Source organism: Bombus fervidus, chromosome 10 (genome assembly GCF_041682495.2).
Source record: "Bombus fervidus isolate BK054 chromosome 10, iyBomFerv1, whole genome shotgun sequence".
NCBI lineage: Eukaryota > Metazoa > Arthropoda > Insecta > Hymenoptera > Apidae > Bombus > Bombus fervidus.
The window spans coordinates 10,714,512-10,740,573 of NC_091526.1; the positions used below are offsets into that span (position 1 = coordinate 10,714,512).

General features: G+C 40.3%; 4 protein-coding genes across 6 annotated transcripts in view; 2 read left to right on the top strand and 2 right to left on the bottom strand.

Moving 5' to 3' along the window:
- LOC139991532 (uncharacterized) overlaps positions 1-26,062 on the top strand; it is a 233,484-nt gene that overhangs the window by 71,897 nt on the left and 135,525 nt on the right. The window lies entirely within an intron of this gene.
- Positions 13,561-16,632, bottom strand: Atf-2 (Activating transcription factor-2). 2 transcript variants are annotated; one of them, XM_072011693.1, is made up of 7 exons: positions 16,268-16,632; positions 16,015-16,108; positions 15,782-15,924; positions 15,401-15,726; positions 15,104-15,320; positions 14,682-15,018; positions 13,561-14,607 (listed from the first exon to the last, which is right to left on the bottom strand). In XM_072011693.1, exons 1-7 carry the CDS (start codon positions 16,316-16,318, stop codon positions 14,207-14,209), a joined length of 1,569 nt encoding a protein of 522 aa, XP_071867794.1. In that variant the 5' UTR covers positions 16,319-16,632; the 3' UTR covers positions 13,561-14,206. The 2 variants fall into 2 exon arrangements, with proteins under 2 accessions (XP_071867794.1, XP_071867793.1); XM_072011692.1 differs by having other exon boundaries at positions 15,782-15,927; positions 16,268-16,630.
- LOC139991583 (large ribosomal subunit protein uL16m-like) lies at positions 17,741-19,188 on the top strand. The gene is made up of 6 exons (XM_072011801.1): positions 17,741-18,092; positions 18,160-18,228; positions 18,311-18,468; positions 18,543-18,674; positions 18,731-18,841; positions 18,932-19,188. Exons 1-6 carry the CDS (start codon positions 18,053-18,055, stop codon positions 19,145-19,147), a joined length of 726 nt encoding a protein of 241 aa, XP_071867902.1. The 5' UTR covers positions 17,741-18,052; the 3' UTR covers positions 19,148-19,188.
- Positions 19,492-26,062, bottom strand: part of Dtn (transmembrane protein 132C dtn) — an 81,275-nt gene continuing 74,704 nt past the window's right edge. For both annotated transcript variants that reach the window (XM_072011799.1, XM_072011800.1), the window contains 2 exons: positions 25,378-25,658; positions 19,492-25,285 (listed from right to left, as the gene is read on the bottom strand). In XM_072011799.1, coding sequence (XP_071867900.1) covers positions 24,613-25,285; positions 25,378-25,658 — 954 coding nt within the window. In that variant the 3' untranslated portion in view covers positions 19,492-24,612. The remainder of the gene's footprint in view (positions 25,286-25,377; positions 25,659-26,062) is intronic.

Sequence of the window (26,062 nt, forward strand, 5' to 3'; positions counted from 1 at the left end):
ATGGACATTACGTTTAATTGGAAAGAAGTATCGATCGAATATTAATCAACATTCGTTCGCCGAACGGACAAACGAATCGCTGAAATTTGGTACAAATTGTCTGCTCTCTTGTTCGAATCAGAATCATCGAATAAATGTACAATTAATATCTCGTAATAATAAAACATCGTTCGAGGTAAAAGAAAATACAGAATTTCACTCGAAGGCATTAAAAAGCTTGCTTACGTATACGCTATCGTTCATAAATATTTATTACTTTATCGCATTTCCAACATTACGATAGGAAAACATGTAAAAATTCTGCTAAATTTAACTCAATTGCGAACCTTGAATTTTTATATATCCACGTCACTCTTACAAATCTAACGTCTTGACACAAACTTTCGCATAAAATTGAATCAAGAGTATTATACTTTTCTAGAATTGGAAAAATCGTTTAACAATAGAGAACGTGATCGCGCGTCGAGAACGATCACGGAACGCAGCAGAGTTACAGAGGTTTATTTCAAATATATTTTATATATTTCCATACGGTAATTTGGAAATATCGAAATATGCTTATGGAAGTGCACATATTCGAGAGGCATCGTTCCTCTGTTATCTAACGTTCAACCATGATGATAAAAATACATACAACGCCACGTTCTCGTGGTTTGATAAGTTCGATCGAGATAGTAGCGAACTGCGTGATAACGGAACAACGAGTTTTATTCAATCTCGTTTGAAAAATGTATTATAACGTAATAGTTTCTATTTCACAACCAGCGTTGATCTTCGATCTCGATCGCAACACCAACTAATCAGTTAAATGAATCACGATTGAAAGGATCCCTTTATCATCGTCTATTCTCCACGAGGAGGACGCAAAGTAGCTCGATAAAAAGGCCGATCTTTCAATAGGAATTTCAAAGTCCACCAATACTTTTAACCGACGAGTGTCTCCTCCTCTCTCTCTCTCTCTCTCTCTCTCTCTCTCTCTCTCTCTCTCTCTCTCTCTCTTTCTATCTATCTCTTCCCCTAGTTCTTTCTCTCTTGCTGTTTTTCTAACAAAATACGTTCCTATCGAAAATTACACGCCATCGAACGTGTCCCGATTCTAATCCTTAATGAATCATAATTTCTCGATCCGCTGGTTCTCTCTTTCTCTGTCTCGTCATTCTCTTCTGCGATGGCGGAACGGTTGGAAACCAGAGTCGTACAAAAGTACCAAGCCTCTGGCAATCTAGGCAGGAAAAAAGTCGTGGGAACCAGGCGGAAAGTGGGTGGACCGACTCGCAAATGCGATATCTTGCTAACGAGCCAGTAATGTGCGGCGAGTCGCGCCAATAATTTCAATTTACTGGCGTCGAAGGTAGTGCGCGGTTGGTGGCTGGTCGATGGTACGTCTCAAAGGGCCACGTACCTTAACTAGGAAGTGTTTTTTCCTTTATCCTTTATTTTTCGAATCTTTATTCTTCTGTTCTTCTCTTTTTGGTGTACTTAAAAAAAAAAAAGAAGAAAACACCAGTGCCTTCTTGTAAATAATAATCTACCAACTAATAAATAGCAACGAGTCGATCAATTACAAGTTACAGGTGATAGACTTTTATTTTATAATTCTGTAATTTTGCACGAAACGCATTGGAAGATCTGCGTTTGTCTGATCAACAGACCTGGTGATATTTTGTCAGGGAATTTAATGGTGTTCGTAGCTTGTGACACGTAAATCCTCGTTACTTGTTAGTTAGACTAGGGCACGAAGAACCTGGTATTCAACCTACAACTCTGATACTCGAAATGGTAAAAGGGAACATTCCCTGTTTGGTAATACTAGCCCGTCAACGCAATCTCGTGTGCGGTAATTATCGCCAAGCAAGATAGATCGAACGTTTCAATTAGCGGTTATCAAGACCCGATACATCCGATGCAAGATTTACGCTTGTCGATTAGGTTTCTGTACAATTGGAAATTGGAGATACCGTGGCAGAAATAAGCCTTGCCGAGTTTCCACACATTCTAGTAACTGGAAGCAATGCTCATAGCAGTTGAAGGGTTTGCAACAGCAACCAGATAACATATTTAAATTCTATCTATTGGAAACGTGAAGAAGATCTAGGTTTCACGTTGGAAAGTGCAAAAGTTTATTATTACGAATATAGCGTTACATGGCCTAATAATCTGTTCTGGCGTTACACAGAAATTTGAACTTTTCTCATCCTTTCAAAAGCAAAGATATCAACTATCGCAAGTTGAACATCATCGTACGTTGGTACTGTTTCATTTCAGCTACTTCAATCGTATGATATTACACGTCAATAGTACACCCACTAATCTCGCTTACTTAAACGCTCCAACGATCTCTTATATCCCTTTAGATCTTCTCTCATTGTTTTTCTTCTTATTTTATTAGTTATTAATTCTTCGTATTTAGGTTCTATTTCGATATTTACTTAGTTTCGTTAATTACATACTACCCAGAATTACTACTATTTATTAAGTTCCTAGTAATTATAATTATTAATCGATTATTCTTTTAATTGCGTGTCAGTCTACTACGAATTTTTCATGATTTTGGCCTTCGGTTGAGTTTCGTTGTTTACTCAAATCCCTGGAAAGTGGCAATCGTACGATACGATAAATATTTTTGCTAAAAAAGATTGAACAGAGAAACTAAGAATATCGGAATATCTCACTTTCTTGGCAAAGGGCCCCTCGATTTGTCGTTATACGAACCACGATAATCAGGCTACGCGAGAAACAATGAAATTAGAAGAATTTCAAGCTCGTTCGAAAATAAAACACCTGCAATAATAGCTTGCGTCGGTAAGATGTCAATACCTCCGTATAATTATTCCAACGCGTAACACTCTCATAAGTCACCTCAGGATGGCTACGGCTATTAATAACCTTGCCACCAAGATTCACGTAACACGACTAACTATAGGCGCATTTAATAGAACGGTGATATCTTTCCGACCGAAAGCTCCTCTCCTGTTTCTTCGTCCCCTTTTCTTCCAACAGCGTCCCGAGGGCGCGGTTTGCACTTTTTAGCCGAATTTCCAGACCTTCTCGGCGACACCGACCGCCGCCTCATTAAGGAGTGACGTATCGACCTGGGAAATCGGCGTTATTCTCTACGGTTCTTGCGGTAATCAGTGCGTGGCGTTATCGCGAGAACGAATCTACGCGTCATTACTCGCAAAATTCGCGCACCCCTCGAGACTCTTGTCGAATTTACCGAGCAGACTCGAAAGATTGAATTCGTCGTACTTTGCAGTTGGAACGCGTAACTTCATAGCAAATTAATCCTTTAACATTCTGACTCTTTTAACAATTGATCGCGTTAAAGGTACAGGGATTTTGTTTTCGGTATATTCTCTGGGATTATACTCTGCGAATGTAAAAGCATAGGTTGTGCATTTTTTACGCCGTTCAAAATGCTTTTATCTTTGATATTTAAAAATACAGAGCTGTAGGAAGATGTACAATTCGATAAATCAATAATAACACGATAACGATTACAACAAAATGAGTAAAAAAGGTAACGATGAACGTACAAAAATAAAACTCCGAATTATCGGGAATAAGATCCGATAAAAAAAAGGGGGGGGGTTACTGAATATAATGATCATTAAAAAGTTGAACTACATGTACATGAGAGATATCAACTTGAGCTTTGCGAACGATATATCATACGTATATTTTACCTACTCGATACAACTATAGGACGAAGAACGTGTCTTAATTTTTGTATAAAATATAATTTCGTTTCGACAGTGTCTTTGTATGTAGCTCTTTTTGCGCGCGTCACAAACTTGAATAAATTCGACATTTTAACATAGCCGTGTATCTAACGAACATGGGCGTTGAAGAGTTAAAAGAAGGAAATCGTTGTTTCAGCCTGTCTGAAGTTCCTCTTTTTTCGCAATTGTCTGTACACAGAGGCCAGCGGGTCCAAGTAATTTCGCTAAAGATAAACGAGAAGTCGTTTTTCGACGTACACGTGAAATTAATTTCCTAGCAGGTTGTTTGGCCATTTTACAGTCATCCTGTTTTCACATCCACCCTCGAAACTAGCACGAGGGCGGAATAAAAAGATTAGTGGGTGTACTAGTATCGATGGACCAAGTAGCCTTGTCATGCCAACGTCCCCGGAGATTGACCATACCGGACGCCGTAAATAGAAAACGATGGATAGAGGTTGCTCTCGGTGAACAGGGGATACGGACCACCACCTATCTGCTTCGATAGGCAACGGTCGTTCCTCCCGTGGAAGAAGGAGATGTCCGAAACGAATGAGTGAACGAGAATAAAAAAAAAAAAAGAAATAAACGACATGCAAAAACGAGTAAGAACGGAGAAAGAAGAGACAGGAAACAAAGAGAAAAAGGGGAAGTTAGAGGGAGAAAGGGAGAAAGGAAAACGTGACAGGGTGAAACAGTAGTCATGGTGTGTGCATATGGAGCTCAAGGTTAAACCTTGACCCTCCTATTCGGAAGTGGAAACTTACCACGCCCTAAAGATGAACCGCCCTCGATCCCTTTCTTCCTTTTCCCAAATGCTTTAACCGCTTTTCTGATTTATCGAGGCTCCTTGCAATTTCTTATCGCGCCGCGTCTGCTCGGAAAGGAATTCTTCGAAAGTTGGAAACTTCCGACGCTTAAGATTCTTAAGCACGCCTTAATCTGTATTTCTCTTTAGTGAAATACACGAGCTTCTTCGAGAAGCGTCCATTCGAAGCGTATGCGGTTAGGCATTTGGTGAATTTGGTTGGCCGAAACGAGGGAAAAAGAGTGGAAATCTAGGGTGCAAATAGAAGTAGAGTGAGAGAAAGAGAACGATGCGAATGCTAGATGCGCGGCGAGAAAAAAAGTTGCTTAATTATTCGCCGGGGGAAAGCGAATGGAAGATGCGCCGAAAGTTAAATAATTACATTTCCAGCAGCTGGCTGAAAAGCAGAATAGGTTAATTAAAATGAGCAGCATGCAACACCCGCCATACACCCGTGTGATATTCACGATCCGTTGAAACATTATGTAAATACGGTTAACGATCGTTTGTTCTCCGTTCTTCTTTTCTTTTCTTTTTTCATCTCATTCTTCTCGTTTTCGGCCTGCGATTCGCATGGTCCTCTTCACACCAATCTCGACGGTCGTAGATCTCTTCTTTTTCGCTTTTCTTTCCCGTCTTTCGAAACCTGTACGCGGAAGATTAAAAACCATCCTTTTCCCATTCGTGATTATTACAAAAGAGCACCGAGTAGCTTGAGCTTTTATATTATTCGCCCTGAAAATTCCGGTCTTATCTCGTCCACAATGTTTCACGGACGTCTCCTCCCGGCCCCTATCCTCTGCCATCGCCACCATTCTTTTCGACCCCGGCGATACGAGTATTCAGCGCGTACCGCGTGCTCTTGCAAATTTTCAATCGCATCAGTCATCGCGCGGTTTCGAATCGCTGCCGAGCATTATCTGTATCTGGGAAAAGCTCAAAGCGCCACCCACCAGACTCGCGTCGATCTGTCCTTTCAATTCGTACTCTCGTACACGGTGCATTTAACCGGCTGCTATACGTACAACTCGCCCTGTATTCTTTTTCGACGCTTACGAAAGGGTATTTACTGTTGAATAACTCGCCGTTTCTCGAATCTCGTATTTTTATTCTTGTTTCTCGTTGTTGTTTTTCTTCCTTTTTTTCCTATTCTCCGTTTGAATTTAACAAACGGGAGGACAGTGGTTTCGTCGAAAATCTCACAGACCTTTTTAACCTTTGCTCCAGCAAGTGTTGGATCGTTTTAATCCAGCGCTTATATTAATCCGTCTGTTTATGTGGACGATACAAAATATAATATTGCAAATATACGACTTGCTATAAATACACGCGGTTGTTTTTTAATACGATTCATAACGCACTAACATCTTACGCTCTCTTCGTATCAAGTTCAATAACTTGAACTTTTTCCAAATTTTGAAAAAGATATAAGTGCCGTCCTAAGATTTTCGAGCTGTTTGATAAACATTCGTGTGTTTCCACCAAGGAATAAATTATTTTATAAATCCTAGTACGAGTACGAGATATTTCAGAAAAATAGGATGAAAATTTAATATGAAAAATTATCTTCCATAATGTTCGCGTCGATGTGAGTGACCCGCAGTTCGAAAATTCAATGGACGAACCTTATTTCTATAAATCTCGGCGTCCGATTCACACGGTATTAACCAGTGTCGTCTCTGGTACGTTTACAGATCCAGAAAACAGCTGGCCCGAGAGCGAAGGTCACCGGCCATGGAATATAATTAGTCCGCACCACTTATGGAACGTCAGGCCAACTATGGGTACACTGTACGCTGAAACGCTCACGCTAGTCGTCACGAGATCTACTTGGAAATCGGCCTTTGTCCAACACGTGTGCCCACGGACAGCTTTATTTCCTTCTTAAAGCGACTCTTTCGTTCTACCGTCTGGACCATATGCCACGAAAGGAACGTCAGGAAATGACCTGCGCATTGATGGTCAGTATCGACAAATCTTTCAATGGTAACCAACTTTTTTTCTAGAAACGTTCCATGGACTTCCTCTATTCCTTGAAAGGATCCTTAGCTGGTCGATTGTTCGACGAAGCCTTGGACGAGCCTTTGGATTTTCCAAATAGGAGATAAGCGATGCCAGAGTACATAGTAATTACGACAGCTGTAATTGCCGGTGTATTAGCCGTTGCAAATGTCGAACGTGCCAACCGCAAGGTTTCCCTCGTAAACCTGGGGGAAGAAGATCGTCCAATTAACTGTCTCGTTTAATTGAATCTTATTTCCTTTTCGCTTGGTCCAGTTCCATCGGGGCTTCCGCGCTTAATCGCGCAAGCCGAACGCAATGCCTAGAAGAACAACCACGGACAAAAGTAATTTCAGCCTCCTCCTGGTAAATCACGGACGATTTATTGTACGATAGAAAAGACAGAGTTAAATGGAGCAGCATTTTTGTGGTAGTCGTTGGTACTTCAGCCTTCGACAGCTCGCAAATTGTCGTCGAGAGCCGCTCGAATTTTGTGAAAACGGACCATACCACGTTTAAATGCCTGTCCAGACACGGGGCATTCTTTCGAATTTTTCAGACAATTCGTTTTGCGGCGGATGCCACGAGGGAGAGAACAGCAAGCTGAAACGAAGTAGAGGAGTTTCGGGAACCAAGGGGATGCGGGGAGCAATTCCCCGGGACGAGTCGAGGTGGAGGTGCAGGTATTCTTTTTAAGGCGGAACACTTTAACGTTGCTCGTTCCATGCTGGTAATGGAGAATCTCCCAGCCACCCCAAGGAATTAATTCGGGGCTAACGCCGAGACACTCCCCGATATCGAGTCACTTCGTTCCACGGGCCAATGTTAGTATCTGCTTACCACCCTCTCGGTTAGCTTTTCACCGTACTTAGCCGTTTCGACTCCTTCTTTTCTCTTCTTGTTCAGCGAAACGATTTCTAATTTGTCCTCTAATTTGTCCAAGATCCTCGAATCCGTTTTACTGGGTCACTTGAAAAAAGTAAAGATAGAGAAAAAAAAAAGAAAGGTAAAATGTTCTCTGTATCTTTTTCCGTCTCTTAGTCCACTGCAGTCCACTGGCTGTATCTGCCTACGTATTCGTCGGATATTTGGCTGCGATTTTTGACCATCAATTGTGCGCTTAAGCAGTCGTAGTAGCCCTTTATTGCCAGGGTCGCGGTCTCCAAGATGAAAAGCGAACTCCTGGCGAGCTTCCACCAGAATTAAGAGACACTCGAGGCGCTTTTTAATTAGCACGAAAGGACATCATCGAGGAGAGACAGAGCTTCGGTCTAAATACGTAATTAAAGCCGTGAATGGAGTAGCTACATTAACTGCGCGAAACGTCATCGACTGCCAGTGAAATCGGCCGGAAAACGCACTCTTTCGGAAGCGTGCTGGCGCAATTCCTCTTCCCACGTCCCCTCAAAAACTCATTCTCATAACTTTATCTATATTTACGCGTGAAGCTTCTTCGTCGTAAATGCAAATCTTTCAGAAATTTGTTTACATTCTCTCATCGAGGAAGCATCACGGTGGCATCCCTCTTTCACGATACAAAGCACGTGTTATTCGCCGCTTCGCATTTCTCTAAAATTCTTCCAGCGTAAGTAACATCTCTACCCTTCAAAAATTCGGAAAATTCCGCAAGAAAATCAGAAACTGCCATTCGAAAACTTCCCCCACCTCTTAACTTTATCTACGCTTACTTTATGCGTGAAATTTATTTCATAGACGCAAATCTTCTAGATTCTCGTACGAAGGAGAAATCACGGCAGGATTTTCTTCACGATGCGAAACACGTGTCGTTCGCCGCAGAATCTGCTTCTCTATGGAATTCTTCGAGTATAACCTCTCCCCTTCTGACGAAAATTCAGAAGATTCCGAAGAAAAGGAAAAAATCGAAATTCGAAAGCCCTGGTGTTTGAGCAAGTACGCACAGGATGCCTTTGAAAGCATCTTCGGGCGCACGAAGCGCGCGCGAAAGAGATGAACGAGATCGGGGCGCGAGGTCGAGGGAGGCTGGCACAGCATGAAAGGGAGGGGGAGAACCCGAGGGCCGAGAAAGAGAGGGAAATTCAAAGATGGCGCCACGCGTATGCCCGACAGAGATATAGCACAAGGGTTAAAGAAAGACGCGCACTTTCGTCGGCTTCCCCTCTCACAGCGACGAAGAGTGACCGGGCCGAAAAGTCCGAATCCGATCGTGGAACGGCTCAGTAGTGCGCGAGACACATTTCCCGACGCGTGTTCGTCGCTCGTATCGATATCTCTCGATGATTCACGAGCGTTGCGGTGAGAATACGCGGCGACCAATCCCCAGTTCCGTTACATCAGCATCCGACTACGTGGGTCCTCGACGATTGGCTCTCTCTGCGCTGTGCTCGAGTATCTCTCTCTAGCAACCAGAAAGGGAGAAAAAGAGATGCACTCGTATATTTTATACTCGCGATTCTGGCTTATTCTCGTACGAGATACAGCGTGAACTGTTCGTTGAAGAATCGTGCGTGCTTTTCGTGTGAATCGAGAAATTACGAGCTTTCGAAGAGGAAACGTTAGCGAGAATTCAACCAACAGCCGAGCGACAGAGAAAGGGAAGAGAGGGAGAGCAGAGCAGAGCAGAGCAGAGCAGAGTAGAGGGTATTTTGGACGCAGATCGATCGGTCGCGGCCGCTCTCCGGTTCGCGCCATGTGACCGGTCAAAGACCAGTCTGCATAGGAAAAGAGGTTAGAAAACTTATCCGTTGTCTTTGCGCGTACGGTGGCCGCGTGGTGTTACGTCCGTTCGTTAACAGAGAAAATGAGAGGTGTCGAGTAGCTTGACGTTGTCCGTAGCGCGCGAGCCAGTGAACGATTCGGTTGTTTTTCATAAAGTGTGCATCGGTCGCTTTAGTTGTTACAGTGGCGGTCTTCGAAGAGCGCGATCGCGAGGGAAAAGAGAACAGCGAAGTTTGCTACGACAGTGTGTAGTTGTCTCGGGTCAGATGTAAAAATAAAAGGAAGCAGACGTGTCTCAAGGCTATCGCGCCGCATATTGTCTCGCCAGGAGCGTAAAATCACGCCAGAGTCTCCCTGCATGCCGTCTATTTCATTCCGCCGATATCCTCCGATGTAAGCGCGCGCATCCTCTTATCGTCGCTACGCTCGTATACTTGCACGGTTTACACGCGAGAGTGTTGCTAATATAACCCGCTTTCCGAGTGGAGCTTTTGTTCATTGTCACGAGTTTATTCTTCGTCGCTTGAAAAAAATCGCGCGCTTTAGGAAGGAAATAAATTAGATCACGGTAGTTTAAGTAATTAAACGCCAGTTGAATATAACGTAAAGCGTATAATGCGTATATATGGGATTATAATATTCCTCTTGGTTTTATATTTGTTACTGTAAAAAAAAAAAAAAATACAAAAGACAGGTAGTATAATACAATGTAAGGATTAATTCCATCGTTGTTGATATATTGGGAACAACGAAACGTATTTTTCGTTTGTTTCGCTTTCGATCTCTTCTCTCGCGGTATCTCGATTCCGGTGAGACAAAAAGAACGCGGCTTGGAACAAATGCAGGGTTCGTCCGTGCGTGAAATTCTACGAGGTTCGTTCCGAGAAAGAAATCAGCTCGAAGAAAAATAAATAAACGTGTGTTGCTTCTCTGCATACGTTCTATACATTGTTAGCACTTTTTCGAGGACTCGTTTGTGACAAAACTTCACTATCGTATATATATATATATATATAGAAAATATTTATTTATTCAACCGCTTTAGGGCCGATAGTTATAGTTAAAATATTCGTTTCAGAAAGATAGTACGATCTACCAAGATCTATCTCTTCATGGAATCATAAACTTTGAAAAGCACGTGTGCTCGGGCCACGTGTTCTGTAACGTTACGAAAGAATTTTCTCTGGGGTCTTGAATCTTCCTTTATTCTTTTTCTTCGTAATACTCATTCTTGCTTTTTGTTAATAACAAGCGAGACACGAATAGTTTATTTCTTTTCGCTCGATTAGGAGGATGTTAAAACATTTTCTTTCGGGCTTCAAGTTTTTTTTTTTTTTTTTTTTTTTTGATGGAAGTATTTTTAGAAAATTAATTTATATTAATGACCACATGTGGGACACTGTTAAGTACGCTAAAATAGTAAGCGGCATTTCTTGAACGATTAAAATATCAAAGCAGCGTTAGGAGCTATATGTATATGACGTGTATAGGCAGATAACGTGTGCTTATCTAGAAAAGCAGAATTCGTCTGCCGAAACCTTGAGCATTTCCGATTAACCTCTATTTATTTATTACAGATTTATTAGAGCTTACCGAATCATGATTCTTTCTTATTTTTCTATGAAGAATCAGAATATATAGCGTGGCGTAGTAAAAATTATTCTTCTTCTTTTCTCACAGTTACCATTCGGTTGACAAATTTCTCGCAGAACGTATCTGGATTAAAAAGAAAATTCAATATACGCGTTAGCACTCCCCGAGAGGTTAAAATATTTGCGATAGAATTGCGACAGTCATTGAAGTCAGCGAGGAAATTGAAGCCCAACGAGACGGATAAGTGGGTCGCATTCGCTTCTGACTGCTGATTTCTGAATTCACTGTCGCTGTTGCGAATCGACGTCAATGAGATCGATATCAATTAAGCCACGGGCCGTTGATCGCTGGAAACCCCATAAATGGCAATCTACTTACACCGGTATTTCCTGAGAATGCCTAACATACACCGACCAAGTGTGTTTAGACACAATCTATATATTCCCTTCACATTTTACTTAAAAAAAAAAAAAAGAAAAAAAGAAAAGAAAAATGGAATTTTAATGGAAATTTAATCTCTTACTTCGTTTATTTTATTTTATTTCAAAAATTGATATAGCGTGCTTGAAGACGTTATGTGATTTTTTTAAAGACTATTAGCACACAGCGAGTAGAATTAAGTGCGTAAAGCTATCTGGAAACTACGTTTCTATCGTTTTCCATGGAAACACGATGTTCGCGGAAATCATGATCTGTATCAAAGATTCCCTGCGGGCATCGAAAACGAAAGAAACTGGTCAGTCTGGACCAAGGTTAGAAGATTGCTCGTGTTGTATAATAGCCATGCGAGCTTGATTCAGGGCCGTAAAACTCGGGAACTCACGGGGGGAGATGTGTGGTCTATTTCTGTGCACACGTTGAAAACGGAAAACGTAGAAGCGTAAGAACGACATGCCTAGTTGGAACCATAAGTGACATTCTTTTTATCTCATAATCGTCGAGCTAAACAAACTTTTCAGATAAAATACTTAATTCCTACCATCGAACCAACCAATTATCGATACTGCTTGTATTTTGTATAATTCCTGTTTTTTTCCAGAAAGATTTATCGAGATAGATAGTAACAGGCTCTTTCAAACATCGTCATTTTTGTTCTTAATATGCTTCTAAAGTTTGAAACGAAGTACAGGTTCTTTCAACTATTGCTTGACTTGAAAAAGAGAACAGTTGTTACATTATATTTGTAATTATAATTTACACGTATACGCAAGCTGTTCCGTTTTATTTTCTATTAATCTGGAGAAATCAAGTTACTCGAATTGAAACTTGAATTCAAGTAACTCGATTGATCCGAACGAGATTTAAGAATCAAATTCGATGCTGTTTACAAATTTTCAACGAAATACCGGATACCAATATTTATCGAAATATTGCATTAAGAAAATTTACTTTCTTTCGTTTCGCTATCGATATTCACGAACTGTCGTTCCTCTTTTCCCTCCCTCGCGTTCATTCTCAATGTGTGTCCCTTAGTTTACTTTTTCCTGCATCTCCAGATGCAACCGGAGAATCCTGTAGCTTTTTCATAAGCGATAAGGTTCTCGTTGGAATACGAAGAGAAGATACGTTTTGCCTAACTCGCTCGCCTCGGTTATCGAAGAACCGGCTTATCGACGTAGAAGAGCCGTTGGTATTTACCGAGTATAACCGATAATTCAGTTACATTTCACTTGGCCCGTTGTGTTCTGGACACGTGAGTCATCGGTGTGACTCAAGGGGACGGAAATCTTGTTTGTCGAAAAAGCACAGGCCTTTTTCATCGTGTTTCGCGGTTTCGATATCTCTGTTTGACCGTTGTGTTGCAGTATTCTACCGAAAGAGGGACACGCGCAAACTCGCTGACAGAATACCAGATCGGTGATGAACTAAGTCGGCACATTCTACATAATCAAAGGATAAACATAAATTTCTCTGTTGATTAGATAAAGTTACACGATAATATGCGTTTGTCCTTCAGAATGTCAGGAGACCATCAATTATTTACTTCCATCAATGTCTACCATTCATTGGATACTTTTTGAGAAAAGGGGAACGGTTATAGGAATATATGGAATGAAACTGATGTAACCAGAGGGTAACTGATAGTAATGTGCTCAAATAGTAGATAGAAGAACATTTTTTTTTTTTTTTTTAGAATTCACAGGAAATCACGCGAAGATTGGATACCAGGCGACAAAGGAAGTTTTTGGTAGCCTCGCGTCGAGGCGTTTCGTGCCCAAAGCCCCTTATCATTCTCCTGTCCGGTGTAGAATTGTTAGACGACTGGACGGAGAACTGATAAGGGCCCGAGGGTCACAGAATCATCGTGAGATTTTTTGCAACGCTAAATGTGGATGAAAAACTGCGGAATCAATTGGGAAAACTTCATAACTTAAATTTTGTATAATTTTTCATCGATGAACGGTAAAGTTTGACACATTTTTAATAAAATTGAAATGCTGATTAGCAAATTAAGGCGTCGTTTTGTTTGAAGAGACAAATGTAAAGAAACGGGAAAAGATTGTCGACTTTTTTGTAAAAGAAAAGAATATTTAAGAAACATTATTTAGCGTAAGTAGTAGATGTTCAAATTAATTCCGCACCTTTACATGTAATCGATTGTCTGTATGCGGAGACTGAGATGTATTTTGTGAATAAACGTCTAAATTATGTAAAAAGGCACGAAATTAATTTGTGAGACTAATGTGTTATATATCCATCTTTTTACATCTATGTCATGTAAACAATAGATACATGTGGGTATATGTATTTTTTATTAACAAGCGATAAATAATTCATATACATATATTTTCGGATTAACCGGCAGGAAGGGAATAAGAAACCTACTGTATAATAAATGTTTGTAAAATTTATTCAATAAAATACTCGTTAATTAATATATTTTTCTAGAATGTTGGAACCAGGTAAAACAAAGTGGATAAAAAACATTACCAGAAAAAATACTCTATTTTATAATAGATAAATACTCGTAGTATGATTTCTTTCACAGACGCACCCGCAGATATACACGTGACCAGGCACTGTGTGAACATTGAAAATTTCCAGGATGATACTCTTACCGTACTTATTATGAAACAATAGTATCAATGCAGCACCTTTGTTCTCTCCTCTCTCTTGTTTGCTGATTTAAACTAAATGAGTTCAAACACATTGCGCGAATAAAAGAGAATTGTTACGCCTTGTAGTATGAAACCCACCGAACTCCTGTCGACCGCAACGCGCGAAATTTGAAATAGTCGTAATCCAGTTACGAGTTACGACGTGCTCGTAATTCTACGCCAATTCCTCACGGAGAATTAGTATAACTGAAATTGTTCAACGACTATTTACGATACTTGTCTTTTATACCTTTGAGCAAAATTTTGAAGTCTCCGATAAATTACATTCACGGTTCATTAGTCTTTGACGCGCTCTGATCAATCTCGTAATTAGGATTAATTTGAATTATCTGCCTAGTAGGATTCTCCACTTTCTTCATAGGATTTTGTACAATAAAAATTTGCTTAGTTTCTTCCTTTTCTGTTAATAGTTGACCGACACCCATAATTTTTAATGTAGGTACTGTTTTTATTAACGTAGCATTAGGAATTGATAAATTTGTATTGCAATCTACTTTTGGAAATATTATAGGGTTTTTCGAGACTGCCACAGATAATTTTTTCTTCGGTGTGATAGGCATTTCCATGGAAGAGAAGGTCCTTTTTATCGCAGATGCTAGTGGAACTGGGCTTGTTATAGTATCGGAATTTACGGATATTATTTTTGGACCAAGTATTATGCCATTTCCTGTAAATAACGTGAAAAGATAAAATAAAGAATAAAACAAATAGTGAGTAATTATTTTCATATTATTCTATTACCTTTCTGCATCGCCTTTGTAATTGGACAGTCTTTGTGAGCCAATAGAAGCGTTTTTAATTTAGCAACCTCCGTTCGTAGAACTTTTATTTCCATTTTTAGAGCCACGTTGGTCTCATTCACATTGGTAACCGTTCTTTCCAGCTGCTGTATCCAGGCTTTTCTTTTAGCTCTTGCCCTCATCGCGCTAGCACGATTACGTTCGAGAATTTCTTTCTTTTTCAATTGATCTTCTACCGTTTTATTTCTATTTTTTTTTGAATTATTTAACTCATCTTTTGAGAAATTGCTATTCGGTTTTAGATTTTGTGAACCTTTCGTTAGCGTTTGTTTTAATTTCTATAATTACACGAAAAATATCATTTTCCAAAAGTGAGATAACTAAAATATTTTATTGTAGTATATCCTAAATATACTAAAATACCATTTTTGCTAAAGATAATGTAGAAACCGCTGGATTCTTAGACTCCAATCTTGTATTACATTGCAAAAGTGGTTCCGTCTTTATGACAACAGTTTGTTGCTTCAATGACTGCACGTTCGTTGCACCAACGGAATCGCAAACTGGAATTGCTGAGAGTTGCATTAATTTTCCATCTGCCGTTTTTAGTAGTAGTTGCACCTCCTCACCGTTAATCAATCTTTACAAAAATTTATTCTTTATTCATTTGTGAAAGAACATTCAAATTTTTGATGAAAAGGAGATTTAAAAATTACTCACAATTGTGGACTAGGTTGTTCTTGCAAAACTTTCGGCATTATTGGCGTGTGCGTAACTTGATCGATAACATTCTCTGTTAAAGTCACATTTCGTTCAATGGTTAACTTTTCCTTCATTAAGCTCTGTTCATCCGTTTCAGTGAGTTTTACTGTACTGCAAACTTCAGTATGAATGGTGGTTTTTTCCTCTGTGCTTTTTTCAGTGATCGAGATGCTTCCACACTCTTGCACAGAATTTTCTGACAACATTTGACTGCTAGCAGACAGCACATCGGCTATGTGAGGAAATATGTGCGGTGTATGCAAAGTATCATCCGTAATTCCAGCCTAGAGACATACTTGAATATGAGATATTGAAATTTATTTTAATTTCATGATTTACCTCTGGTACTGTCAGTGTGCCAGTGTTCCCAGACTCCACCGCCCTCCTAAAAGTTTCTTCGAAAGGATTTACATTTTGTAAATCTTGGAATAGGCCAACTTCCTCACAGTTTCGGATGAAACGTGTTGGCGTTGGTGTTTGATCTGCTGCAAAAAGTATAGACATCTCTTATTTACTTGTCTCTATGTTTGAAATATAATTCAATGATTAAACTTATTTCACTTGCAACCTACCAACAAAACTGCCATTCTTGGAACTATTTCCAAGATTTAACATCATATCATGTTTCTTCTTATGAACTGATAACTGGTCCTCATTTGCGAAACTCTGTAGAATATGTGGAATATAATTAATAATGTGGAACATATTCAAACAATCAGAAATTCTCGTCCTTTTGATACAAAGAAGAATTACAAATTGACAATAAAATATATCAAGACAGAATGCTTATTACTTTTAACATAAATATATAGATATCTTCATTACCATATTGCAACCGGATGAGGAGCAAGCAAAAATTTTCTCATTGTGTGCCATTATTAATCACTATTTTATGACAACGGTTCACAGGTGGTACGATACAACAAGAAAACGAAGCCTAGGAGGTTATGACACAGTACGATTCGCCAGAAGGCACCATTCTTTTGGGCACTTTTATATAGATCATACATATTTTTGCTTAGTGTTGGTTCTTTTACACTTTTCAAGTCATTCAGAACCAAACACGTGGAAAAGAACAATACACACAGTTTCCAAAAATGTTTTGACACAACGACTCATATCAGCTGTTTCAACGTTAGATGAACAGTCTTTCATTATAAAAAGATAGAGCGGCAGATGGTGGGTTGCATAATTTGTGTCTAGGGACATTTTACTACTTGCTTGCAGAGACGAGTAGGGAGGTATAAGAGAATAAATAAATAATAATAAATAGATAATAAATAGAGAGAAATGGCATAAGAGAAATTCAACCAAAAGTACTCTCCACGTATTACCGTCTCTTGGGTTAAACGGTGGTTTTCGATCAAACTATACACACATTTTTTCTCCGATGATTTTAGTGGGAGTAACACGTGGATACACAAGAAGGATGGAAATAGATGTGCGTACCGGGTCTACGGAAAGTAGGCGCTTAATAACGATTTGAAAACGAGTAACATTTTGATCGCCAGTTTTGCAAGAGCACAGTTGTTTAGCTCCATCCAGCAACGGAATCAAATTCTGATAAAATTACGCAATTACGTAAATTACTATACAGAGAATCATGAACTCATTGTAAAATTGTACGATTATCGTAAATTTGCAAATTGCAGTCAATAAATCAATCTTATTTTGCAAATGAGCAAAGCGTTTAATTGTTGAAAATCCTTGCGGCATCCACCATTCTCAAACATTGTTGTTCTCTCTTTCCATCGCCGTTCGAACTGTCTGCCCTTGTCGCACATTGTTCCTATTTTTTCTATTGCTGTTCGTGTCATCCGTTCTTATCGCATATTATTCCGCTTTCGTTCTATTGTCGTTCGTCCAGTCCATCTTATTTTTTTTTCCCTTTGCCTATTTTCTATTGTTTACGAGCGGCGTAGACTGTACGGACGGCTATAGAAAGAGAAAGGAATAGTAGGTAAAGGAATAAGCGATACGAATGGCAATAGAACGAGAAGGGGATAATGAAAACGCGCGTGGACGAGAAAGAGGCTTAGGAACGTCCGCGAACTGACGGAGACGTGTGAAAACGCTCGTATTTGGGTGGTGTTGTGCGAGAAGGGGGCGAAAGCTGGCATATGGACATTTTCCCACCAAGAGCTGCCTGCCTGATTAAACAAGAACAGACGGGACCTCTGGACAGTGTTCTCTGTCTATTTCTATATCACATCCACTTACACGGTAATATATGACTTGCGTACTCTATCTTTGTTTATGATCTTTGTATCTCTATGATTACGTGGTTCCAAAGTGAGTCTAGTGTTATTTGTAGTGCATAGGTTGGTGATCTTTTTCAGTTGCCTATCATGGTGTGTGTGGTTATGTATTTGCATTTAACAATATTATGAATGGAAAATACAATGTAAAAGAAACGTGTTAAACAAACTGGAAATATTACGATACCAAATATATTAGAATTTTGAACGGAGGTGCTATTTTTTAAATACTGAGGCAATATTTAAAATCAGAAAGAAGTTTAAGGTTAAAAAATTTAGAACATAACATTTTTTAAAGCAAATACAGTCAAATATTTTTTAACGGAGTAAGGCCTATATAATCGTTGTGAAGATGCAAGTGTGTAGGAGAATCTCAACATTATTGTTGTCACGTAAGTTTTACTGCAATTATTTCCTTCCCAAAATATTTTGCTTTTACTAATTTGCATTATTTTATAGCACGTTGTATGTTCAAGTCGGTACCAACAGCCGGAGTGAAATCTTGTTCAGTACCAAGTGATTTTAGTGGTATTTGAAATTATTAATTTGTTATAAAACAGAACAAAAAATATGTGTATACATATTATTAATAAATAACTATTCTTCATAGATGTTGAATATCCTGATCGTATGAGGCTCAAAGTTATGCCAAAAGTACCTCAGTTTCCGCCTCATATACGCCCTTATAAAACACAAAAAAGATTGAGACTAATGCGAGGTCCAGAAGAATATCATAATACCCTTTTACACAGACAATATGGCATAATAGTAAAGGAATAAACAATAAAATTAAGAGATCGTATATGTGTTTAATTAAACATAAAAATGTGAATTTTTTTCAGGCGACAAGTGGTGGCAGACTGAAATACAACAATTTTGAAATGATCCGTATGACAATTTTGAGAAATGTAGACTACAATAAAGTATTTGCAATTTGGAGGGTACCTGCTCCTTGGCAACCTATTACTAAAAAGGTAATGGACATGAGATAACATTTGAAGATGCTAATTTTAACTTATACACAATATAGGGTCATGGAGTAAGGATGGGTTCTGGTAAAGGAGCTATAGATCATTATGCTACTCCGATAAAAGCAGGACAAGTTATTATAGAAGTTGGAGGAAAGATCGAATATTTTGAGGTATTGACAAAATTTTATTGTAATCTTTCGACCTGTCATCGATCGTTAATATTTTGACATAGCACGCTATATTACAAATAACTTTTTTAGGTTAAACGCGTTTTAAACAATATTGCGAAAAGATTGCCATGTACTGCTATGGCAGTTAGTCAAGAAATTATGGACCAAATGGCAGAGAGCAAGGAAAATATGAAAAAAGAAAATCTAAACCCATGGACTTGGAAATATATCATTCAGAATAATATGCTTGGTTGCCATGCATGGATCTCAAAATATGACAAGCGATGGTTCAACGAGTATGTTTAATTTAAGATGTATATAGCTGTAAATATACACTGCTTAAAGCACTCAAATATCTCTTTAATTTTTGTATCTTCTCGTGTTTGTATATATTTTTCTAATCATTATATTAAAGTCAATCTTTATCAGGGAATAGTACGAATTATATATCAATCAAGTATATATCTATAAATGAGGAACAAATAAAAATCGTAGTATACGAATTATGGTTTTCGTTTCTTTCTTTTTCATCTAATTGTAAGAATCCATTTCCGACGTGTAACGCGCCATTACTTACCTTGCGTAATTAGAATTAGTACGTGCATTTGTTAACGATGGATAGGATTGAAGTAGAATTCGAGCAATACCGATGTGTTACAATTACAATATTTTATATATCTTTGATGACGGTTTGGTGGTAACAACAGGTAAATACTACATATTGTACATTGAGTAGGCGATAGTCGTATCTTATTGTTTAATTAGCGTATCGGTTACGCCGATGCCGATGGCGATGGCGACGTCCACCACGACGGCAACCCCAAACGACAGGGCGAAACGCGGCGAAAACAGCGATAACAATAGCAGCAGCAACAACAACAATCTCAATAACAATAACAATAACAGCAACGATGATTATGATCGTGATAGATTAAAGATAATCATTTTCATAATACAATAAATATACATACTAATCGATAAGTACAAAGTGAATGACGTTGGTAACGGATTTTACGATAAATCCGTGACCAGTTAGAAGAACGATAAATAGATATGTGTATAGCGAGAGGGGATAGTGATTCGCGAGAGCATCGTCGATTATTGCCATCGTCGTCGTGGACGCGGTCGTCATCGCCGTCCTCGTCGTGTTTTGTCGCCGTCGCCGTCGCCGTCATTGCCGTCGACGCCTCGTCAATCGTTTATCTATTTTATCCGCATTTATCACACTTAACGTAGATACAGCGACATCGTGTCTGAGGAATGTGTGTGAATGCAGAGTCAGCATTGCGACGATATTCTATTACAATATATGTATATATATATATATTTATATATTTATAATATAATCCTCCCTGATCGGTGGGAACTTATCAAAAATAAAAAAAAGGAGAAAAGAGAGACCGGCAGTTTCGACTTAAACAGGGTGCCCCCTGTGTGAGAATGCTTCCGCCTCTAGGACGTGCGGATTTCGTTTGCGCCAAACAAAGCTCCAGGAGATAGTATCGTATATTATAAAATTCGGCGTTACGAGTTGCATCGTGCTTTAAGCTTCACTTTCACCATTCTGTAATCGCAAAACGATCACGAAAGGCGTTCGAAAATGATCGAACGAACGGATAAAGTTACCAAAAGCGAGCCGAGGAACGTCACACAGTTTCTCTTACGCGAGTTTAGATTTTTCTGACTTTTGAACGAGAAAACAGAAGGAAATGCGTATATATATATACAATGTTTCGGCTGTGGCCAGAGCTGGAGGAAATAGTATTCTAAGTAAAAAATAGTAACTGTAAGATCGTTTGTACGTTGATAATGTGTAACGTTGAATCGGGGGCGGTTTCGCTTCTTCCTTTTTTTCTTTTTCTTTTTTTCTTTTTTCTCTGTAACATCGCGGCAAGCGAAACATTCAACAGCGTTCGTTTCGCGTGAAACAGCTTCGCAAGCTCTCCACTATTTTCTATCGTAAATACTATTTTTTTCCGGCTCTGCGCGGGATTCCTCGTCCTACGGGGATGATTTTCGTCCATTTTTCCTTTCTCGTCTCGTCCGAAGGACGAGATTCCCTGGCATACGTTTAGGTAAATGTAATTAGCGCGTCTCTCACTCACGGTACTCGATATGATTGATTCGTTTTAACGACTCGCTATTTCGGAAACGAAGAGTCGTCTCTCGATGCTCCTCGAAGGAAAAGGAAAGGATGGCCGCGGGCAGAGCTGCGATAACGACGCCACTTCACCCCGCCAGACGATTCGAGGATACGTTTAAGTCAGGCGAAAGGCAACGTAGATCGCGCTTCGCGTTCATTAGTATTTATTAATTAATGCATTAGTTACGCTATAAGACTAGATTCTCGGCGGGGTATCTTACGTTGTCTGCAGCATCTTTTAACCCTTTGCAGTTATCTTTAAAGGTAAGGACATTCGTTCACGACACGATGTACGAATTAAAAAAAAAAAAAAAAAAGGCGAAGGAATGTTAGTAGAAATGGAAAGTTAATTAAATAAACGTTATTCACAATCGATTAGGAAATGTAGAGGCCTTAATGAGAATACGATTAATAAAATAATTCTCTTATTTAGTCGACGTAAGATCGCAAAGGGTTAACGTGCGTGGCCCACGTCGACGCGCCTCCACGCTTTCGAACGCCGACTCGAGCGTCTTTTCTCTTTTTTTCATTGTGTTCATCGGCATTACATCACTATATCCCACGCTTGACATGCTAACACACAACTTACAGATACATACATACTTAGACACGTAGTCCTTAAATGCCTATATAAGATAGAGCGACCCTTCACGGATCCGTTGGTTTATAGATCGGATTGCTGCGATTCCTGCGCGCCTTGGCTGTTCACCTTAAGATTTAATCGTTTCGTTTAACTCGATAATCTTTTACGTACAGGCAACCCACGTTAAGGAAAATTGTTTCCTACATTGTTATCAAGCTATCGAACTTTGACGGTGTTCTCCTATAAAAGACTCGGTAGTCTTCATATAGAATTTATTCGTGATACAAGCAAATAATTGCACATTCGTTATAAGAATATACGTTCGTATAACAGGTGTTAGCTTAGTTAGATATCAACTAAGTTCATTTATTCTTTATGTATGATGAACGAATAGCGGATGAATTCTGTCGTATTTTTAAAGGATAATCATTTCACGAAAATTCTTCCTTTCTTAAGTATTCATTCCTATTAACCTTCGTAAGAGTAAAAAAATGATTAGTCTCGAACATGGGTTTGCCTGTTAGATGATCTTTGACGATCGCAGGGAAGAAGGAGGCGTGCGATTGGATTCGCAAGTGGAAATCAAATCAGTGCGGAAGAACGAAGGCTATAAGGTGTGCGTGTATTTTGCATTTGCATATCTCTCTAATCCATTCATTCATATTCTCTCATACAGATTCATTCCATTCCAGTCTCTCTTTCTCTCTGGGTGTAAACGTGTATTTGTATATGTATAGACGAACATGGACGAGGACGCGTCTCTACGATGTAACTAACGATGGCACAGATGCGATTACGCTCGCATTCACGCGGGGAAGCACGTGCCTCGACTCGCGACGCGTTTAAAACGAGCACTCGCGATCGGTGGCACGTACGAGGACAATTGCGGAATCCAATCGATGGGTTGAATGGTAATTAAAAGCGATACCGGAGCAGCGTCTCGGGCCGGTGCGAGCTCGTCTAGAAGATTAGCGTTTCCCACTTCGCAGCTCGCAAATCTTCTAATAATCTACACGGCTCGGCTTTCCTTAACTTGTTAACCAGGTCATTTCTTGGAAATTAATTCCGTTTAACTGTGTTACGCGTTTATATATAGCGATCTCGTTTTTGCTTCAACAACGCGGAAAGATTCGCGATATTTTCAGAAAAGATTCAACAAGCAAAAATTAAACATTGATAGCCATTGACGGTCATAATTAATTAATTGCGCCGTTGGTTTTGCAATTGCGACTCCTCCCTCCAATTGTATCGCGTTAATTAAAGTATTTCTGTTTAGCAATCGAAAAAAAAAAAAAAAAAAAATAGAACTTATCAGCAAGAATGAACTCGTCGTGTTTTTCCCATGTAATCTTCGAATATAAACGTGACGTAACTTATTTTTAGCAGAAACGATACGACGCATTAAGAGACAGAATATTTATAACTCAAAAGATCGTTACATTCCAGAAAATTGTGCCTACTCGACCTCTCCGGTTAACAAGCTAAGGAGATTTCAGAATACGTTGTTTCATCGTTGGACGAAACTCTGGTTTTTCCATAGTTTTTCGGGATAAGTCTATATATGCGTGCGCGTATGTGTGTGTATGTGTGCGCGTGTGTATTGGTGTGGAAAATTACAGGTTAAAGTACGAATGGCAAATAGGTGATTCGTACGAAGAGCGTGAAGAGCGATTCGGTAAGGTCCGTACAAAACGAGGAGAATTAGAATAGACGGGAAACGCCGATAGGTAGAAAGGTGCACGCGGCCCGTGCTCGCGTTTTCGCTCGGCTCCGTCGAGCGATTAGATATGCGAGTTAGTTTGCTCTATGGAGTTTGTCATACAAATGTAACTTCGTAATCTGTTACAGTTCATAATTAACATGCGCTAGGTCGCGATATATATATATATATATATATAATATATATATGTACACAGTCTTACAAAGCAAAATTTACAAACATTATGACGTACGGACGATCGAATAAATATTACGTTTCCCCCGGTGTAGATTGGAAAAAGAGTAAATGGCCCTGTGCCCGACGATCGTTCATTCCGATATCGATCTCGGCCCACGACTGGAATTTACGGTCGGGAAGACTCGAGCGCTAGCGAATGCTTGAAAATAAAACGGGTAAAATAGCAGAAAAACCTTGAGGGAAAAACATCAGGAGAAGCTTTATCTTTATCGTTAGGAACCGACGATGGATAGAGCACGGATGAACACAAAAGGTATGGAAAGACGACTAAAAAAGACGAGGCATTCGTGCGGTTTGAACGTCGCTATCGAAGCCGAGGATCGATTTCGAGACAAAAGAGTCGGTTTTTGTCCGGCCACTTTTTGGTGAATGCCCTGTCGCGTGGCAGGAACGAGGGAAAGAGGTTTGTTCGATTGGCGTGAGGGAAGGGCTTGAGCGAGAGATCGATAGTGCACGGAGGCGGAAGCGAGGATCGGCGGTCGATCGATCGTCGAGGAGAGAGAAGGAAAAGCTGGTCGAATCGAGCGCGCGATCTACCTACTCCACCCCGGCTACCGGCGATCGCATCTTTAAAGCCTCTGCGTGTGTGTATATGTGTGTGTGTGTGTATATATATATATGAATGTTCGTATGCTTTCGCGCGTGTATCATTCTTTGCGTACACCGCATTGCAATCAGAAGTCGCGCGTATTGTACGATACGCGATAATTCGCGTTGGAAATACGCGCGCCTCTTACAGCTTACACCTGTTTCTCTCGCGTCTATCTTTTTCTCTGTTTGCTCATATGTATCTGTGTATGTATGTCTGTATAACGTGTCTCGTGTCCATGCGTTTGCGCGATACTCTTGATGTGCTGCTAGGAAGCTGACTAGATTATAGCCTAGAATACGAAACGTCCGGAGCGTCGTTCGAACGGCGCGAGCTCGGCCCTTTTGGTTCTCCATTGCGAACGTGCTACGCGGCGAGAGAGGAAGCGGAGAACGCGGCCGAGCTCGTTATCCGGCTATGCCGTTTAGTCTCAACGAGGGTTCCGGGGTTTCGTATCGACCTTGACTACTCGGCCTTCTTCAAGGCCGAACGCCATCACCTAGGCGTTCGACTCTTTTAAGTTGTCGAAGTACTGCATGATCTGGTTGTAGTCCATGCCCAGGTTCAGGTCGTCCAACGCCACCGATTCCTCTTGCTCGTGGGACGAAGACGCGGACGACGAAGAAGAGGACGAGGAAGAGGAAGCGGAAGAGGACGGTGACGAGTTAGGCGGCGACGAGGACGATGAGGCCACGGTCGGGCTGGACACGTTCATGGACGAGGCGATCGCGTTCGTCGAGAACGACGAGAACATTGGATTACCGACGATCGTCGCCCTCTTCACTTCTCTGGCTCTCGCGTCCTTCGAATGCCTGTTGTCATCGTGAGTCACTAGCTCCACAAACTCCTCTTCCTCCGCGTCGTTCTCTTTCGGACTACCTACTCTAGCTTTACCGTGTGGCTTGATATGGTGAATCTGCTTGCTGTGCCGCTGATTGTTCCCATGATGAGCGCCCGCGCTGCTACTCGAAGCTCTGTGACGATGTTTCCTAGGTGTTTCCGGTAGTCGTACGATCACTCCTGTGTTTCTGTGTGGTGGTACGGGCGGTTTGTAGTCCTCGTTGCCGTTGTTGTTGGTCGTTGCGCCGACGGGAACAGCTGCAGTCGTTGAAGCCATCGCCGAGGTTACGGGGATTCCGTGCGGTGGTAAGGGTGGTGGGACGTCATCGTTGCTACGTTAAGATAAACGAGTTACTTTATATTCAGAGCGACAGAAAGCATTTTGATCCTTCTGTTCTCCTATAAAATAAAATAAAACAATTACTCGTTTCGTGCGGAAGCCACGGTGGACGTAGCCATAGATGCCGAAGTAGCGATCGTAGTTCCTGATACCACCGTAGGTGGTTTCGTTACAGGCTTCGTCGCGAAACTGTTTCGTGGGAGTTTGTCCCTCTTGCAATAAGTCGTGGTATCTATCGGCCCTGATCCATTGCTACGCTGTCCCGCCGAAGGTAGCTCGATGTGGTTTGGATTGTCGAAACAAGTCGCCAATTCACCCGCTTCTCCCTCGTTCTCACCAGCTAGGGGGTTACTAGTCACTCTTACCTGGAACATAAATTGTCGATTTAGTTCGATTCGCTTCCGAAGCTGAAAAAATTAAGGGCTTAAAGATCGTGACCCAAATAACAGCACAGCCCATGAACGATAACATCGTTATCTTGCTGTTGCTGGCAGCCAATGACTGGCTTATAAATAGTTCGCGAGTAGCCGTTCTATTCTGTCTCTTTATTCCAGACCGTACAGGTAATAAGAAGGATCCTTTTCAGGAAGTTTGGTTCTTCTTGTAAATCATCAAGAACATCCGCTTTTATTTATCTCATAGCGCCTGTCATATTACGATATTATTTTCGTTGACTGCCTGTAAAATTACTTATAATCATTACACTGGTCCAATTATTGGAAAAACGTTGCGAGCTTCAACTTTCTATGTATAACAGCATTTTTCATTT

Bases quoted from the DNA above. Each gene is read 5' to 3' on its own strand.
- Atf-2 (XM_072011692.1), bottom strand. From the start codon at position 16,318: ATGGCACACAATGAGAAAATTTTTGCTTGCTCCTCATCCGGTTGCAAT. The intron at 15,321-15,400 runs GTGAGTAATTTT...ATTTTTGTAAAG, and splicing joins GAACAACCTAGTCCACAATT to ATTGATTAACGGTGAGGAGG. The intron at 15,019-15,103 runs GTATTTTAGTAT...GTGTAATTATAG, and splicing joins CATTATCTTTAGCAAAAATG to AAATTAAAACAAACGCTAAC.
- LOC139991583 (XM_072011801.1), top strand. From the start codon at position 18,053: ATGCAAGTGTGTAGGAGAATCTCAACATTATTGTTGTCAC. The intron at 18,229-18,310 runs GTATTTGAAATT...TATTCTTCATAG, and splicing joins AGTACCAAGTGATTTTAGTG to ATGTTGAATATCCTGATCGT. The intron at 18,675-18,730 runs GTAATGGACATG...TACACAATATAG, and splicing joins GGCAACCTATTACTAAAAAG to GGTCATGGAGTAAGGATGGG.